The 15,247-nt window shown below is 58.1% G+C and overlaps 1 protein-coding gene across 2 annotated transcripts in view; it reads right to left on the reverse strand.

Moving 5' to 3' along the window:
* KCNH2 (potassium voltage-gated channel subfamily H member 2) overlaps positions 1-6,631 on the reverse strand; it is a 35,996-nt gene extending 29,365 nt beyond the window's left edge. For both annotated transcript variants that reach the window (XR_014066492.1, XM_081533391.1), the window contains exons 1-2: positions 6,105-6,631; positions 3,086-3,316 (exon numbers count right to left, since the gene is read on the reverse strand). Coding sequence is in view for 1 of the 2 variants with exons in the window: in XM_081533391.1 (XP_081389517.1) it covers positions 3,086-3,316; positions 6,105-6,180 (307 nt within the window). In the remaining variant the exon portion in view is untranslated. The remainder of the gene's footprint in view (positions 1-3,085; positions 3,317-6,104) is intronic.
* Positions 6,632-15,247: the final 8,616 nt, after the last annotated feature.

The raw sequence follows: 15,247 nt of genomic DNA on the forward strand, positions 1-15,247 counted from the left end.
ATGCCCCAGCATCGCTCCCTACCCAGGTAGCACCCCAAGCCCGGGGCGTGGATGCCGGCCACCTGCCTGCCCCGCGCTGCTGGGCTCTGCCCCCAGTTCCACCTTAATCCCCAGCCTGTCGTGAAGGGGCACGGACACAGAGCCAGAACACCCCCGGCACCCTGTGTTGCTCCCCCCCCAGTCGGGCCTCCCCACCTCCCAGCAGTCCCAGCAGCTAAATAATGGGGCTGTCTGGCTCGGGGCCTTGACGCTACACAGAGCTGGGCTCGAGGCACCGACACAGCACAGCTGTCCACAGGGGCGCCTGCCAGCAGGAGGCCCCGCCCCCCTTCCAGCCACCCACCTCCCTGGGGCTGGAGCCCAGGGACCCACTCTGCCCTGGCCGGCCCGGGCCAAGACCCTGAGAAAGGCCTGGCCAGAAACAAGAGGCAGCACTGGCCTCTCCTCCGCTGCCCATGCACCAGGCTGTGAGCTCACGAACACGCACATGCGGCCCAGCTCAGGCACGGAGATCTGCCCAAAGGGCTGAGCAAAGGGACAGGGAGGGGTGGCAGAGGAGAACTGCCTGCACCCTGGGCCCCGAGTGCCAGGACAGGCAGGGGCCCATGTGACCTGAGGGCCCAGGCCAGGCTGTTGACCACCAGGAGACACCTGATCCCCAGGGAAACTAGTGAGAGGAGAGAAGGGGGCAGGCAGGCAGGGAGGGCTGGCATAGAACCTTCTGGGTCACAGCCCCAATTGGAGTAGGGAAATAACTGGGGTGGGGAAATAACTTGAACTTGGATGGGAGGCCTGTTTCAGTCCCACTGTCTCCATTGATTCATGGGTAACTTGACCTCCGCTTCTACAGTTTTTCCATCTGTAACTTGAGTGGGCTGGATTAAGTGATCCGCAAGGTCACCCAGATTCCATGATAGCACCTCAGCAGAAGGGGTCCCAGAGCCATCCTCTCCCAAAGGAGCCAGCCTGGGGCAGGAGGGACAGAGGGCCAGCTCCTGACACACTACAGCAAAAACAGAAGCACTCAGGGTGCCACCGAGGGGCTCAGCAGGCATGCAGGCCCAGAAGTAGAAACAGGACCAAGGCAATAACCAACTTGGTCCATCCTGCAGAATTTCTGGTGTGAGTCCCGAACCCAGGGACTTATATATTCACATTCTTTTCATGACACTAGCAGATTGCACACTTTCCAAGTAAAAGTGTGCGTGCCACAACAGGCAGGATATATAGATACACCTGTAATTATTCTGTGTCATTTTCAACGCATGAACGCAGAGTGGACAGGGCTCTGAAGGGACAGACACGGTTCCACTCCCAGCTCTGTACTCTCTAGGAAAGTTTCTTGGTGGTGATGGTTTAGTCGCTAAGTCATGTCCCACTCTTCTGACCCCATGGACTATAGCCCACCAGGTTCCTCTGTCCATCGGATTCTCCAGGCAAGAAAACTGGACTGGGTTGCCATTTCCTTCTCCAGGGTCTCTTCCCGAGCCAGGACTCAAACCTGGGTCTCCTGCATTGCAATCAGATTCTTTATCTTTGTTTAAGGGAAATTTCGTAATTTCCCTAAACTTCAGTTTCCTTATCCCACAAAGTGGAGAAAAACTAGCATCTAACCTCCCAGCGTCGTTGCAAAGATTCCATGAGAGAGTGCAAGTGAAACAGTCAGCCCAGGGTCCGGTGCACACAGAGCACCCACTGACGTTAGCTAGTACTAGATTGCCAGGCAGATATAAAAGCGGACCTGCTCACCTGCTCTGATTAAGGTTCTGGGGAGATTTGAGTGAAGAGTCGGAAGGAAGGCCCTACCTGCAGAGTTTGCATCAAATCTTCCCAGCCCTTGTCTCCTAGCCAGCATGCCCATTGTGCTATGAGCAAACTCTCTTCCACGGGTCCCCATGACCATATGCCGCTCTGATTCTGTCCAGGGATCTCACAGCTAGACACGCTTGTGAAAGCAAGACCATCTGGGGACCTAAGCCTTTGCAGGGCAGTCTTAGTGAACCCTGAGCAAAGGCCAGGGGCACACACGGGCTACTGGCTCAGTCTGTCCCCAGGGGGGTCGACAGAGAGTGCTGTCCACAGCGGGTAAGCAGGCGGTGGGCAGGAACCTCTGGTCTGGTACCTTACCCCATCTCCAGACCATGCTTCATCCGGCTCCCAGGGGCTCAATAAGTGCTGGTCACATACACACGGGACAGCAGCACTGTGGGCAGCCCTGTGGCACCATCTGGAGCCCCTCCCCAGCCCCCTGCTACCTGCAGGTCCCCCAAAGCCTTGCTGCACTGGCCTCCCTGAGCAGGGCTCCACCCGGGGCCAGGGCAGGAGCGGGTGTGGGAGCAGTCCCTCCCAGGGCTCTGTTTATCCGCTCTCCGGAAACCCAGAGCAGCTGGGCGGGGAGGCGGTGGCTGAGCAGAGACACCTGGCGCAGCAAGGGGTGCAGGGCGGGGCGCTCAAAAGATGAGACAAAGGGAACTGAGGTTGTGGGGAGAGGCACACCACCTCCCGCCCAGGTGAAGCTCGGAAGACTAGGGACAGGAAAGAGGCAGCTGAGAGCCAGCCAGAGTCCTGCAGCCCTTCCCCGCCTCGCCTCGAGGACAATGCCCAGACCAGTTACCTGGCAGGGACTAGGGTGGCTGGAGGCCTGTGGCCAGAGGTCAGCGCCCAACCATCAGCCTGGACTTTCATTACCTCTGTCCGGGCACGCATAATGCCATCCCAGGGCCGCGCCGTCAAACTCCAACCCAGCCAGCTCAACGCGCCCACATCTGCCCAGGGAGGAAGGAACCAGAGGCGCCAGACCACAGCCAAGCAGCCCCCAGGCCACCCCATAAAACAATCTCAACTTAGTGCTTGAGGCCAAGAGATCCGGACCGCCCTGCTGCCCGCACCTCCCACCTGGCGCACTGCACAGGTCCCGGCTGGGGTCACGCCCACCCCCCGGCTCCGGCTGGGGTCCACGGCCGGGACTCCGGCCAATCTCTGGCCGCCCCTCACCCAACGGCCTCGCCCCCGCGGCCTTCCAGCCCCGCCCCCACCGTGGCCCCGCCCCTCGTCGCGGCCCCGCCCCGCCCCAGGCCGCACCTACCATCTTTCCGGTAGAAGGCGATCTCCACTTTGCGCTCCTCGGCGCCCAGCAGGGCCTGCGCGATCTGCGCGGCGGCCCGGCGCTGCGTGCGCGGCCCGTGCAGGAAGTCGCAGGTGCACGGCCGCTGCATCACCTCGGCCCGCGAGTAGCCGCACAGCTCGCAGAAGCCGTCGTTGCAGTAGATGACAGCGCAGTTCTCCACCCGAGCGTTGGCGATGATGAACTTGCGGCCTGGGGCGGGGGGGGGGGGGTTAATAAGCGGGCACGTGAGCAGGGACCCCTGCACCCCGGGGTCCCTAGCCCTTGCCCGCGTTCTTTTGTCACACCCAGTTGCCCGCCCGGGGACTCCCCGCCCCAGGAAGCACAGCGGGGCCTGGGGTCCCTAACAGGGAACGAACGCAGCTGTGCCCCGACACAGGTGCCTTGGCCGGCTCCGGCCCGGCGGCGCGCCCCCTTCCCCCCGCCGCCTGGCCAGCGGGCTGGCTGCGTGGCTTCCCCGGGCAGGCTGCCAGCAGTCCGCCGCCCCCTCCGCGCGCCCGGGGCCGAGGCCAGTCTGGGCGGGTGTCGGCAACGCGTGTCAGCAGCCGCGGCGGAGGGATAAACACTGAGCCTGGAGACGGAGCCTGGGAAGGGCCAGAGATGGCGGCCAGCCTTCCCTTTTGCACTGGTTCTGGCTTCTCTTCCTGACCCCGGCTCTCTAGACTTGGGGAGAGGGGGGGCACTCCCTATCCCAGGGATCCCTAGGAAATCACTCCTCCGAGTACCAGCGGACCCTGCCAGGTTAGCACTTCCGGGACTTCTGCACCCCCTCCAAGGGCAGTCAGGGACTGGGGAGTGGGCGCACCGAAAAGACGACGATGACGAGGGAGGTAGTACCACGTGAGCACCTCAGATCCCTTCTCTCATTTAATACTCTTGACAGCCCCATCATTATGCTCCTTTTGTAGGTGAAGAAACAGACTCCAAAGAAGTTCATACCCTCATCTTGCAGCCTGGAAAACCAGCTTTTGAACCTAGGTCTGGCAGAGGTGAGGAATCAGCGGAGGATCATGGGCAGAGGCCCAAGGTCACAGGGAGCAAACTCCAAACCCTGCAAACACCCAGAGCCCAGGGCCGGCCAGCATGTAAGCAGACAGACCCAGGAAAGGGGCTTTCTCCCCAGGGATGCGAGGCTTTCCCCACTTTGGTCCCATCAAGGTGACGTGCCCCGGTGGACCCGCTGCTGCTAGACTGGGCTCACTTCCTCCACACCTGCCCCAAGAGCCAGGCTGGTGGGTGAGCAGCAGGCAGGCAGCGGCCCCAGCTTGTGCCAGGAAAGATGCTCTGAGGATAAGAGCTTTTTATAAACACAGAAGTTTCCGGCCAGTTTAGCCTTTAATGCTGGGGCTTTCGGCAGCAGTGGGAACCCTGCCCCCTCCCTTGCCAGCGGGCACTGCCCCCAGGCTGCAGCCCTGGGCGGTTCCATGGGCAAGGCTGCTGCATCAAGAACTGGCCTCCTCCTGCCTTCCTCGCCTCCCTTGCCCTCAGGCCTCCAGGAAGTTACTTTTTGAAGACGGGTCATCTTTAGGTCAGTTCCCCAGCCCCCGACACAAAATTCCCAGGCAGCCCTCAACCCTAGAAGGTAGGGCACCCTCTCACAGGAAATGACCCCTGACTGAGCCTCCATCTCCACCTAAGCCCAAGGCAGTCCTGGGTACCACCCCCACACGCACCAGCTTTAGAGACGGAAAACCACCTGGCCCCCACTCCTAGGCCTGGAGAGAAGAGCCAGTTTCTTCGAAGGCAGTCCCTACCCTGCCCGCCCCCCCCACCGCCTCCTTCACTGAGCTCCTGGAACCATCGAGACAGAAAGGACCTGAAAGTCCCCTTTGGCAGACCCCCCTACTTCCCAGAGGTGGAAGAGAAGCGCTCAAGGTCACATAGTAGTCAGTGGGCAGGCAGAGGTGGGACCGGAAGGCAGGCCCCCAGCTCCCAGCCCAGCTTCTTCCCAAGCCTCCCGAGCCTGTGGGAAGGGAAGACCTGGCCTCAGTGCCCTCCACCACGGCAGTCTCCTCCCCCTAAGGATCATCTTGTTCCTCTGCTTCAGACAATGATGACCATCGAACTGACCCCTCCCTTCCCCCACCTCAGTTACAAGCACACGTCGTCCTGTGCTCACAGGGTCACAGGCAAGGAATGTCACCCGCTCCCAGGGCCCTTGGCAGTCACACCCACCACGGCACATGCAGTGTTGGGGACAGACACACGCATGCCAGGAGGGTGCAAACACCCACACGCAGAACGTTCACCTAGCCTGGGACACTTCTGAAAACCTCTCCTACTAGCCGGCATTAGGGCTGCTATAGTCCCCACCAAGGGGCTCAGGACAGAAAAAAACAGCAACACAGGGTCATTGCAACACAGAGCCTACTTAGACCCGCAAAAACCTAGCCTGGGTCCTGGCTCCCTGTCACCCCCAAGGCCCAGAGCTCACAGCCTGTCAGATACCTCCCCTCTGCCCATGCAGGGTGAACTCATGGGTGACACACACACACACTCCCAAGACCACATGAGGCGCTGACCCTATATGCTCGGCTTTCAGTCTCCAGAAACCATCAGGACCTGCACCCGCACAGTGGTCTCAGGGTCCCAGACTTCTGGCCAGGTACATTCTCCTGTTCTCGGTCCACACAGCCCCATTCACACCCAGGCCTCCAGAGTTAGATACCTGCACACTCCCATCCTACCTCCCTTCCCTGCACACTCAGGGTGTCACACTCACACACTCCCCCATCAATCGATCGCAGTCTAACCTGAGCCTCCTGCTGCGCGCCCCAACCCCAGGCCCCTTGGCCCCAAGCCCACAGCCCCCCAGCACCAAGCCCGGCCCCTGCGACCCCCGGCCAGGGCCTTGGGGTCACCAGCCACCACAGACTCACTTATCGGCTGCACACGGCCCGGGCACGCCCCCCCATTGACTCTCCGGAGAGCTCGGCCCGCCCCCAGAGCCCCCTCCCCACGGGCCCCCTCCCCCACTCACTCTGGCCCTCAAACTTGCGGATGATGGTGTCCAGAAAGGTGTTCTGCGGCGCGACGTGGCCCCTCCGCACCGGCATCCTGAGCCCATGGGCGGGCCGGGCGGGCCGCCACCCACCCCGGCCCGGCCCGGCCCAACACAGGCTTCGGATGGCCCGGCCCGGCCGTGGTCCCCGCACCCCGCGGCCAGGCAGATCACGGGCGCGGCCCGGACTGGGTTGCGGGCGCGGGGTCCCTCCGCTAGGCGCCGGCTCTGGACCGTGGGCCCGGCCTGAGCTCCGGCCGCCCGCACACCTGTCTGCCGGCCCCAGCCCGAGCCGCGGGCCCCGCTCTGCCGCGTCCCCGCGCTGCGCTCCGCCCGCCCGAGCGCGCCGGGCTCCCGGCTCCCGGCTCCCGCCCGCCGCGCCGACAGCCGCTCCGGCGCCCGCGGCTCGGGCTGCGCCTGCGGCTCGGCCCGGCCGCGGAAGGGTTAACGCGGCGCGCGCCCCTCGGGCTCCGGCCCCCGCCTCCCGGCCCCCTCCCGCCCGCCGCGCGCCCGCAGCGCCGCCCTCTCCCCCCACACACCCCGCGCGCCCGCCCTTCCCATTGGCTGAGCTGCGCCAAGGGCTCCCCCCTACCCCAGCCCCTCGCTCAGCCCCGGAGCCCCCGGGACTCGCGCGCCTCAAGAGGGGGAAGGGACCCTTAGGCAGGGGAACCGTGAGGACAGGTGCGAGGGCCGGCCTTGAGGGCGCCAGGGAGGAGACCGGGGCCGGGGGGGGGAGGGGTTTCGCCCCAGCCCCGCTCTCTCCTGGAGGGACTGAAGGACCTGACGTCTCCCCTAAGGGAGAGGGCCGGCCCGGACGCCCCGGTCCCCCACCTCGCCGAGCACCGGCTCGTATACACACGGCGTGCGCCCAACGCCCGCTGTCGGCGACACGGGCGAGGCCTGGGCTCTGGGAGGACAAGGCCAGGGTCAGGGGAGGCCCGAGAAACGTGAAGGGCCAGACAACCTGGAGGCCCCCCGGCCACCGAGATTTGAGATGAGTGCATGAGATTTGAGGGGGGGCACGCACCCAGGGTCAGGGCGCTCCTCAACACACACACACACAGACACACACAGACACACACACAGCCCTTTCTGGGGGTGATTTCAGGCTCTCCTGCCCAGAGAGGGGCATGGTGACAGCGGTTTCGGCCTCCTCGCTGCGGAATCAAAGAGAGGCCCCCGAACGCGAGGTTCCAGCCTTGGGGATCCCCTTGGGCGAAGGGCCCTCCCTCCCGCTGCAGCGCGGGGCCGGCGGTGCAGGCCCAATCGGCGGGCTCGGGGCCCTGCGGCGAGGCGGCGGCCCAGCCCCTCGGAAAACCCTGGCCCAGCCGCAGGCCCCTCCCCGCGGCCAGCTGGCTCCCTCCAGCTGCAGCTCCCTTATTTAGGCAAGGAGGCCCGGGGATGCTCAAGGGCAAGGCAGGGTGGCCGCCGCCGCCTGCCCACCGCCCGCTCCGGTCTGCCTGAGGGTCTCCGGGGCGCAGTGTCCCCGGCCGGAGCGGCCAGGCAGGGCCTCGGGGACGGCCGGGGCCGGTAGGCGAGCGTTGACAGCTGGGCTGGCCGCGGGGAGGAGTCGGCGAGGGACCCGCCGCCGTCCGCGGGTCCCCTCCCCTGCAGCCCGGATCACAGACCGGCGAGATGGATGGGGCCATGTGGGGGGCCCCTGAGGCCTTGCAGCTGCCTCTGTCCTTGGAGCAAGGGGGTGGGTCTTGTCACCGGGGAGAACCATCATGGCACGTGGGGGGAGGGGAGGAACAAAGGGCGGAGGAAGAAGCAGAGGCTGGAAAGAGACAGCCCCAGGGGAACAAGGTCTTGCGGAGGCCACCCTACCTAGACTTTCACCTTCCACCCCGGAGCAGAAAGAGGCAAACCCTGGGGGCCGGATGGGGCCACCGGCCAGCAGATGACACCCCTTTTTAATTTGCTGGTGGGTGGGCAGTGACTCAGGGAGGCAGCCAGTGGGAGAGAAGGAGGTGGCTCCACCAGCTGATTCTAAAAAAGACCAGAGGCTCTTGTCTTTACAGTCATCCCCTCAGCCCTCACCACCTCCCGCAGCTTCCTCACTTGCCCTTCAAGATGCCCAAGGTGGCACAGGTGCCCCGTCTTCAGTGACCCGGCATGAGGCACATCCACCCCTCGAGGTGCTGGGAGGAACCCAGTCGATGACCGACTACCCCCTGGATGCTGTTTTGCCAGCCCTAAGTCTAGGGTGATCCACCTCCAACTGGGGTGTCTTCCCCTCCAGGTCAAGGGACTGAGAGAGTGAGAACGGGCCTGCAGTGAGACTGGGCATGGGGAAAGAGAAGTGGAAGGGGCATCTCCTCTGGCCTGGCCAGCTGTCCACCCTGAGGCTCCCATGTTCCCAGGAGGATGAAGGAATCAGAGAGACCAGTGATCCTCCCAACAGAAAGGACACCAGGCATAGGGTAGCCCCCTTCCTGTGCTTAGAGGCAGGCAGGCAAGGAGAGAGTTGTGGCCTCAGGCTAAGGAGATGCCAGTCTGTCTGTCTGTCTGTCTGTCTCTCTCTCACACACACACACACCCCTCACTCAGAAGTCACAGCCAAATACAGATTACTGACTTCCTGGAGGCCAGAAGGCAGCCGCATGGAACCATCCCCGCAGCCCAGGACGGGGACCAGGAACAGAGGCTGTGAGATACAGAAGAGCTCACAGCATAGACATTCTTCCTGTGACCACAGGTGCCAGGCCCCCAGGAGGTCAGGGGCAGCAGAGGAGGTGATAGAGAAGCCACCCCCGCCCACCCACCTCCCCACCTCCACTGACCCCAGTTTCCGCAGAGAGAGGAAAGTACTCAGCCTTAACACCCGAGCCCCAGAATCCGCCCCACCCCCAGTGGGGCTCACAGAGCCATTTGCAGGGATGAGTCCTAGGAAGTGCCCTCCCCCACCCAGCCTGAGACTATGCGTTGGGAGAGGGGATAGGCTGCACACGGACAGTGAGCCAAACAGGCCCTTCCCAGCTCCTAGAAAGAGACAGCACAGGGAGAAGTCTTTGGACAACATCCTCCCCACCCCACTCTCTGCTCCTGCTCAGTCTGAGGGCGCCTGTCCCTGGAGACAAAGAGGAACTGAAACCTGCTCCAGCTGTTGAACCCCTAAGGGACAGGCCAGGCGAGGTGCAGCTGGCATGGGGCCCAGGAGAGCCAGTGACAACCACTGGGACCAGGGAGCAGTTCTGATCAGGTGGGCGCAGGAAAGAGAACTCAGAGAACGGGGCTCCTCAGAAACCCCAGAGAAGAACACAGAATGCAGAGCCGGCCCTTGCGGTGCAGGGGGAGGCACGGATAGCACGTGGAGCCTGGGTTTCTGTGTGACTGGGCCCTGAGAAGGAAGATGTTCTCAGGAATGAACGGGGGTTGGAGGAGAGGAAGGTCAAAGAAACAGCACGTTTTCCCTCCAGAAATGGGTGCTCAGGGCTTGCTGAGAGCAAAAAGGGAGAGAGGGAGGGACCCACCACAAAGCCCTGGCCAGGAGCCAGAGCTCCATCCCCTCCCGGCCATCTGCAGCTTCACGTACAATGATCCTGTCACCCCCAGCCATAACCAAGGTCTTCTCCCACCCACCTGAAAACCTCCACGGCTGGGACTTTCCCCTGCCCTGGCCCTATCCAGAGAAGCAAGCAGGGCACTGGAGACTAGGATTCAGAACACCTGACTTTCCGTTCTGGTTCTGCTACTAGTCACGTCAACAGATGTTTGCTGGGGCCTCCTAGGTGCTGGGCCCTCTGCCAGGTGCTGTGAGGGACAGAAGGGACAAGCCAGGTTCCCTCCTCCAGGGATTCACAGTCTGCTGCAGCTTGAAGAGGCAATGTGCAGACAGAAAGTGTGCAGTCTGCAGTAAGTGCCATGGGATTCCAGGGAAGTGGCAATCACCTCCAACTGGAGGAGTCCGGCAGGGCCTGGGGAAGGGACAAGATTCCAGAGCAGGTCCTTGAAGACCTAGGAGGTGGGGCAGCTGGAAGGGACAACATGAACGAAGGCAGAGAGTGGAGAGTGAATTCAGGTCTGGGGATGAAATATTTTGGTGTTATGTCAGTGGAGCGGTAGGCTGCAACCATGAGCAGAGGGCTGAGGAGTATGGGTTTTATTGTGTGTGCAGAGGAACAGTGGTGGCACCTGAAATGTATTGTCCTTGAGTGTAGAAATCATATCTGTCTTCATACATCTCCCAGCATATGACTGGCATCTAATATAGATCCACTGAATTAATGAAATGTGTATCATAGTTTGGAGAAACAGAGGCAGACATAAGGTGTTTCAATCATCCCAAACCTCAATGACTTAAATCAATGACAGCATTTATTTTGCTCGTGGGTCTGCCATTTGGGCCAGTTCCACCGGGACCACTTGTGTCTGCTCCACTCAACCCAGGACTGAAAGGCTCATTCACTCACATTTGGTGGTTGTTGCTGGCTGTCAGCTGGGATCTCAGGACTGGGGCCAGAATGCCTACATGAAGCCTTTCTTCGTGGCTGCCTGGCTTCCTCACAGCGTGGTGGCTGGGTTCCAAGGACAAGTGTCCCCAGAGAGGTCCAGGCAGCAGCTGCACCACCTTCAATGACTTAACCTAGAAAGTCACACAAAATAACTTCTGCCATAATGATGGCCCATCAGATTCAAAGAGAGGAACACAGACCCCCCCGCCTTCTCAATGGAGGAGTGTCACTGACATAAGACAAGCACCTGCAATGGATCTGTTGGCATGACTATCTTGGAAAAGTATCACCTGCCACATGAAGCCGTGCAGTAGTCCAAGGAGAGATGTGGAAGACTTGAACCAGATCAGAGGTGATGGAAAGGGGCCTGTTGGCTGTGTAACTTTAGGAGGATGGCTAAATCTCACTTTCCTTACCTGTAAAATGAGGAGATCAAACAAGCTAATCTCTGAGATCCCTTCCAGCCCCAAGAGTGAGTGATTCTTCCCTTCTACACAGCCACGTTCCCCACCCACCAATCCACTCTCCATTTGCCCTCCTTACCCATCTCCACCTCCACTTCCACCTCCTGCCTTTGCTCTCTGATCTCAGGAGTCCTTGAGACCATTGGTTACTCCACAGATAGGACCTTGGCCCACTCTACATATTTATTTCATACTAAAAATAAGTGGAGTGGGAGATTCCTTAAGAGCAGGTGAGAAGATTCTTAAACCCATCCATCTCTCAGTCCACCTTTCTGTGTATTCCTCACCATGGGGTCTCTTAAAAACAGATAGATGTATGATATGGACTGCCACCTGCAAGGGGTCCATAATCTAACTGGGGAGGGAGAACCAATGAACCTGAAATGAAAATGATCTGGTGTGATGCTGTTCTACTGACAACATGTGCAAGGGAGTCCAGAGGAGAGAGGGCTCTGAGGGCTTCCTGGGGGAGCTGGGGCCCCCCTGGATTGGAAGGGTCCTCTCAGGCACAGAGGAAGGGAGTGAACATCTTCATAAGGCAAGATCCCCATAGGCATCATGTGTGAGTTCTCACACGATCTACTTACTCCCAGATGAAAAAGAGGAGGGGCCAAGTTAAGTTTATTCTGCCTGAGAACTTAACAGCCATCTGTTCTTTGCTTAAAGGATGGGGCTTGGCCTCCTCAGACACAAAAAGGGACTTAAGGGAGGCTCTGAAACTCAACAAGTAGCGGAAGCTCCAGAATTATTATATAGGAAGTGCTAGTGAGGAGGGGGAACCTGATTATAAAGGGAGGGGGGCTAGGACACGTGTCTGGAGGCTGGGGTTTTCATATGTCCTTTTAAAGTGTTTACTAAGCACCTACTATTAATATGTACCTGAAACTGTTGTAGGATATAGTTGTTGTAGAGGTTGTTGTTAAACCATGCCATCAGAATTTGCAGAACGAGTGCACCGTTTTGACATAGATTGGAGGTTTATTTTAGAGTGTCTTTGAGAGACTGAAAAATATTAAGGAGCAAACCGGCTTTGGTGCCACTCTGCCAGAGAAGCTGGCCTGGCAGGCGATCCCAAGCTCTCTTGGCTGCCCAGGAGCTCTGTCTCTGTCCAGGGTGCTGAAAGCCCTTCATGCCAGGCTCAGCAAGAAACCAGCAAGGGCAGCTCAGGTGACCAAGACCGGGGCTCTCCCCCAGAAAAAAAGTGAGTTAAATAGTCCCCCAAATCATGAAAATGTTTCCAGAACTGGTCAGTAGCTCCAGGAGGCAGCATATGATGAATCGAGAGCTGGCTTTGCCAATCAGTGCTCAGAAGCCTCATCTCATTTCCATATGACCAGAACGGGCATTTCACTCTCACCCCTACACAAGTCATCAAGGAAAGAATACAAATCCTCCTTTGAGCTTTACGCTTGAAACTCTTTCCCTTGAAGGTTTCTAGTGCTTTATGAAATATTAGAGCTAGAAAGAAATAATGATCGTGTTTTAGATGAGAAAACAGATTCAGAGCAGTACAGACCCTTCCTCAAGGTTATGCTATGAGTGAGACACAGAAGCAGGTCCCCTAGATCTCAATCAAGGGATTTCCTCATCACATATACGAGGTCGAGTATACAATCATATACCACATATAGCAAGGATTGTACGCCACATATAGCAAGAGCTAAAGGAAATTGAGGGACTTCCCTGGTGACTCAGTGGTAAAGAACCCGCCTGCCAATGCAGCAGACATAGGTTTGATCCCTGGTCCAGGAGGATGCCGCATGCCAAAAAGCAACTAAGCCCATTCACCACAACTACTGAGCCTGTGCTCTAGAGACTGGAAGCCACAACTACTGAAGCCCTCACACCCTAGAGCCCGCGCTGCACGTCAAGAGAAGCCACCATAACAAGAAGCCTGCGCACTGCATCTAGAGAGTAGTCCCCACTCTCCACAACTAGAGAAAAGCCCATGCAGCAAACAAAGATGCAGCACAGCCAAAAATAAATGAATAAAATTATTTTTTTTAAAAGAAATTGAGAATTGAAGGTGTGTGTGTGTCTGAGAGAGAAGATACAAGACCCAGAGAAGTCTAGATACAGACGTGGCTATGTCAGCTCTCTAAAACTATTCCCTGTTCATTCTGTTAAACTTGTCAGGCAGAATTTACAGCCTAGGGACTTCCCTGGTGGGCCAGTGGCTAAGACTCTGAGCTCTCAATACAGGGAGTAGAGGCTCGATCCCTGGTCAGAGAATTAGATCCAACATGCTGCAACTAAGACCCTGTGCTCTCAAATAAACAAACATTAAAAAAAAAGAATAACAGCCTACTCCAGCTAGGTGGCAGGGATGAGCTTTGCAATGCTAACCCATCACTAGCTCCATATCCTGAAGGGTGTCCATCCCACCCCATGAATCATCAGGCAACATGAAGGACTGGAGAAGAGAACTCAGGTCCAACCAAGTCTCCCATTCCATCATCTCCCCAATCTACTCACAAACAATTATCCATCCCTTTCTATGTGTCCCATGATGTGAGGAATCCAGCCCCTGGGCCTGAAAAAGTTTGCAATTAGTTAGGAAGAAAAGATGCTTACACAGAAATAGACAATATTACAGGAGCCAACTACAAATAATGGCAGCCAATTAAGGTAAATCACATGGTCCAAGACCGCAAGTACCAAGTAGTGGTGCAGACCATGAAAGCTGTGACTTCAGAACAGGGAGAGATCATTTTAAGGCTGGAAAGGAAAGGGAAGTCTTCACAAAGAAGCAAGGCTTAAGCGGAATTTGGCTGAGCTGAGAACGGCAGTCAGGACACCTCATCTCTGTCCCTCTAAAGAATATCAGTCCAACATGGGCCCTTCTAGTAGGAAGACAAAGCTGGTGAGGCTGTGAAAGTGACAGCAGACGCCAATCACGGGGGGCAGGGGCCCCGAACGTCCAGGAAGCCAGGATGCTTATCTTTCTCCCCTGGAAATAAAAAAGCGGAGGCTTGGAGGGCTCCCCCTTCTGGATCCACAAGGCAAAACACCGTCTAAATCAGGCTCCTCTAAAGCATGGGCTTCCCAGGTGGCACTAGTGGTAAAGAAGCCGCCTACCAGTGCAGGAGACGTAAGAGACGACAGTTTGATCCCTGGGTCAGGAAGATCCCCTAAAGAAGGGCATGGCAGCTCACTCCAGTATTCTTGCCTGGAGAATCCCATAGACAGAGGAGCCTGGCGGGCTACAGTCCACGGGGTCGCAAAGGGTTGGACACGACTGAAGCGACTGAGCACGCATGCGCACAGAGCAGGGGTTGACCAGTTCCTACAGCCGCCTAGACTAGAACTAAGGAAGCCAGACAACAGAATGAGGATCCAGGAAAGGCCCAGATCACCATCAACAGCAAATATAACAGGAATGGCTCGTTTGCTGGAAGTCAGTTCAGTCAGTTCAGTCGCTCAGTCGTGTCCGACCGACTCTTTGCGACCCCATGCCTCCCTGTCCATCACCAACTCCCCAAGTTTACCAAAACTCATGTCCAGATGGTGACTGCAGCCATGAAATTAAAAGACAGTTACTCCTTGGAAGGAAAGTGATGACCAACCTAGACAGCATATTCAAAAGCAGAGACATTACTTTGCCAACAAAAGTCTGTCTAGTTAAGGCTATGGTTTTACCAGTAGTCAAGTATGGATGTGAGAGTTGGACTATAAACAAAGCTGAGCACCGAAGAATTGATGCTTTTGAACTGTGGTGTTGGAGAAGACTCTTGAGAGTCCCTTGGACTGCAAGGAGATCCAGCCAGTCCATCCTAAAGGAGATCAGTCCTGGGTGTTCACTGGGAGGACTGATGTTGAAGCTGAAACTCCAATACTTTGGCCACCTCATGCGAAGAGTTGATTCATTGGAAAAGACCCTAATGCTGGGTAGGATTGGGGGCAGGAGGAGAAGGGGACGACAGAGGATGAGATGGAAGTCAAGGGGCTTGTAATCTGGTTGAGAGGACAGGAGAAAGACAAAACAACTGAAGGTGTACCAGGGCTTGGGGTCAGGGCCTTTCCATCTCACAGAGAAGCAAGGATATAAAGGCTTCTCTTCTACTCTGGTTTGGAGACAGAGCCCGTCCCCGCCCCAGGGCACCTGAGAGGCAGTAGGAAGGGATGCTGCCTTGCCAGTCCCCGGCGATTGTTGCTACGGAATTTCCATGCTGGGCACACTGGATACTCAAAGTCTCCGTTCCCT

The sequence above is a fragment of the Giraffa tippelskirchi genome, chromosome 10 (assembly GCF_054371585.1).
Source record: "Giraffa tippelskirchi isolate mGirTip1 chromosome 10, T2T-mGirTip1v1.2.pri, whole genome shotgun sequence".
NCBI classification, from domain to species: Eukaryota; Metazoa; Chordata; class Mammalia; order Artiodactyla; family Giraffidae; genus Giraffa; species Giraffa tippelskirchi.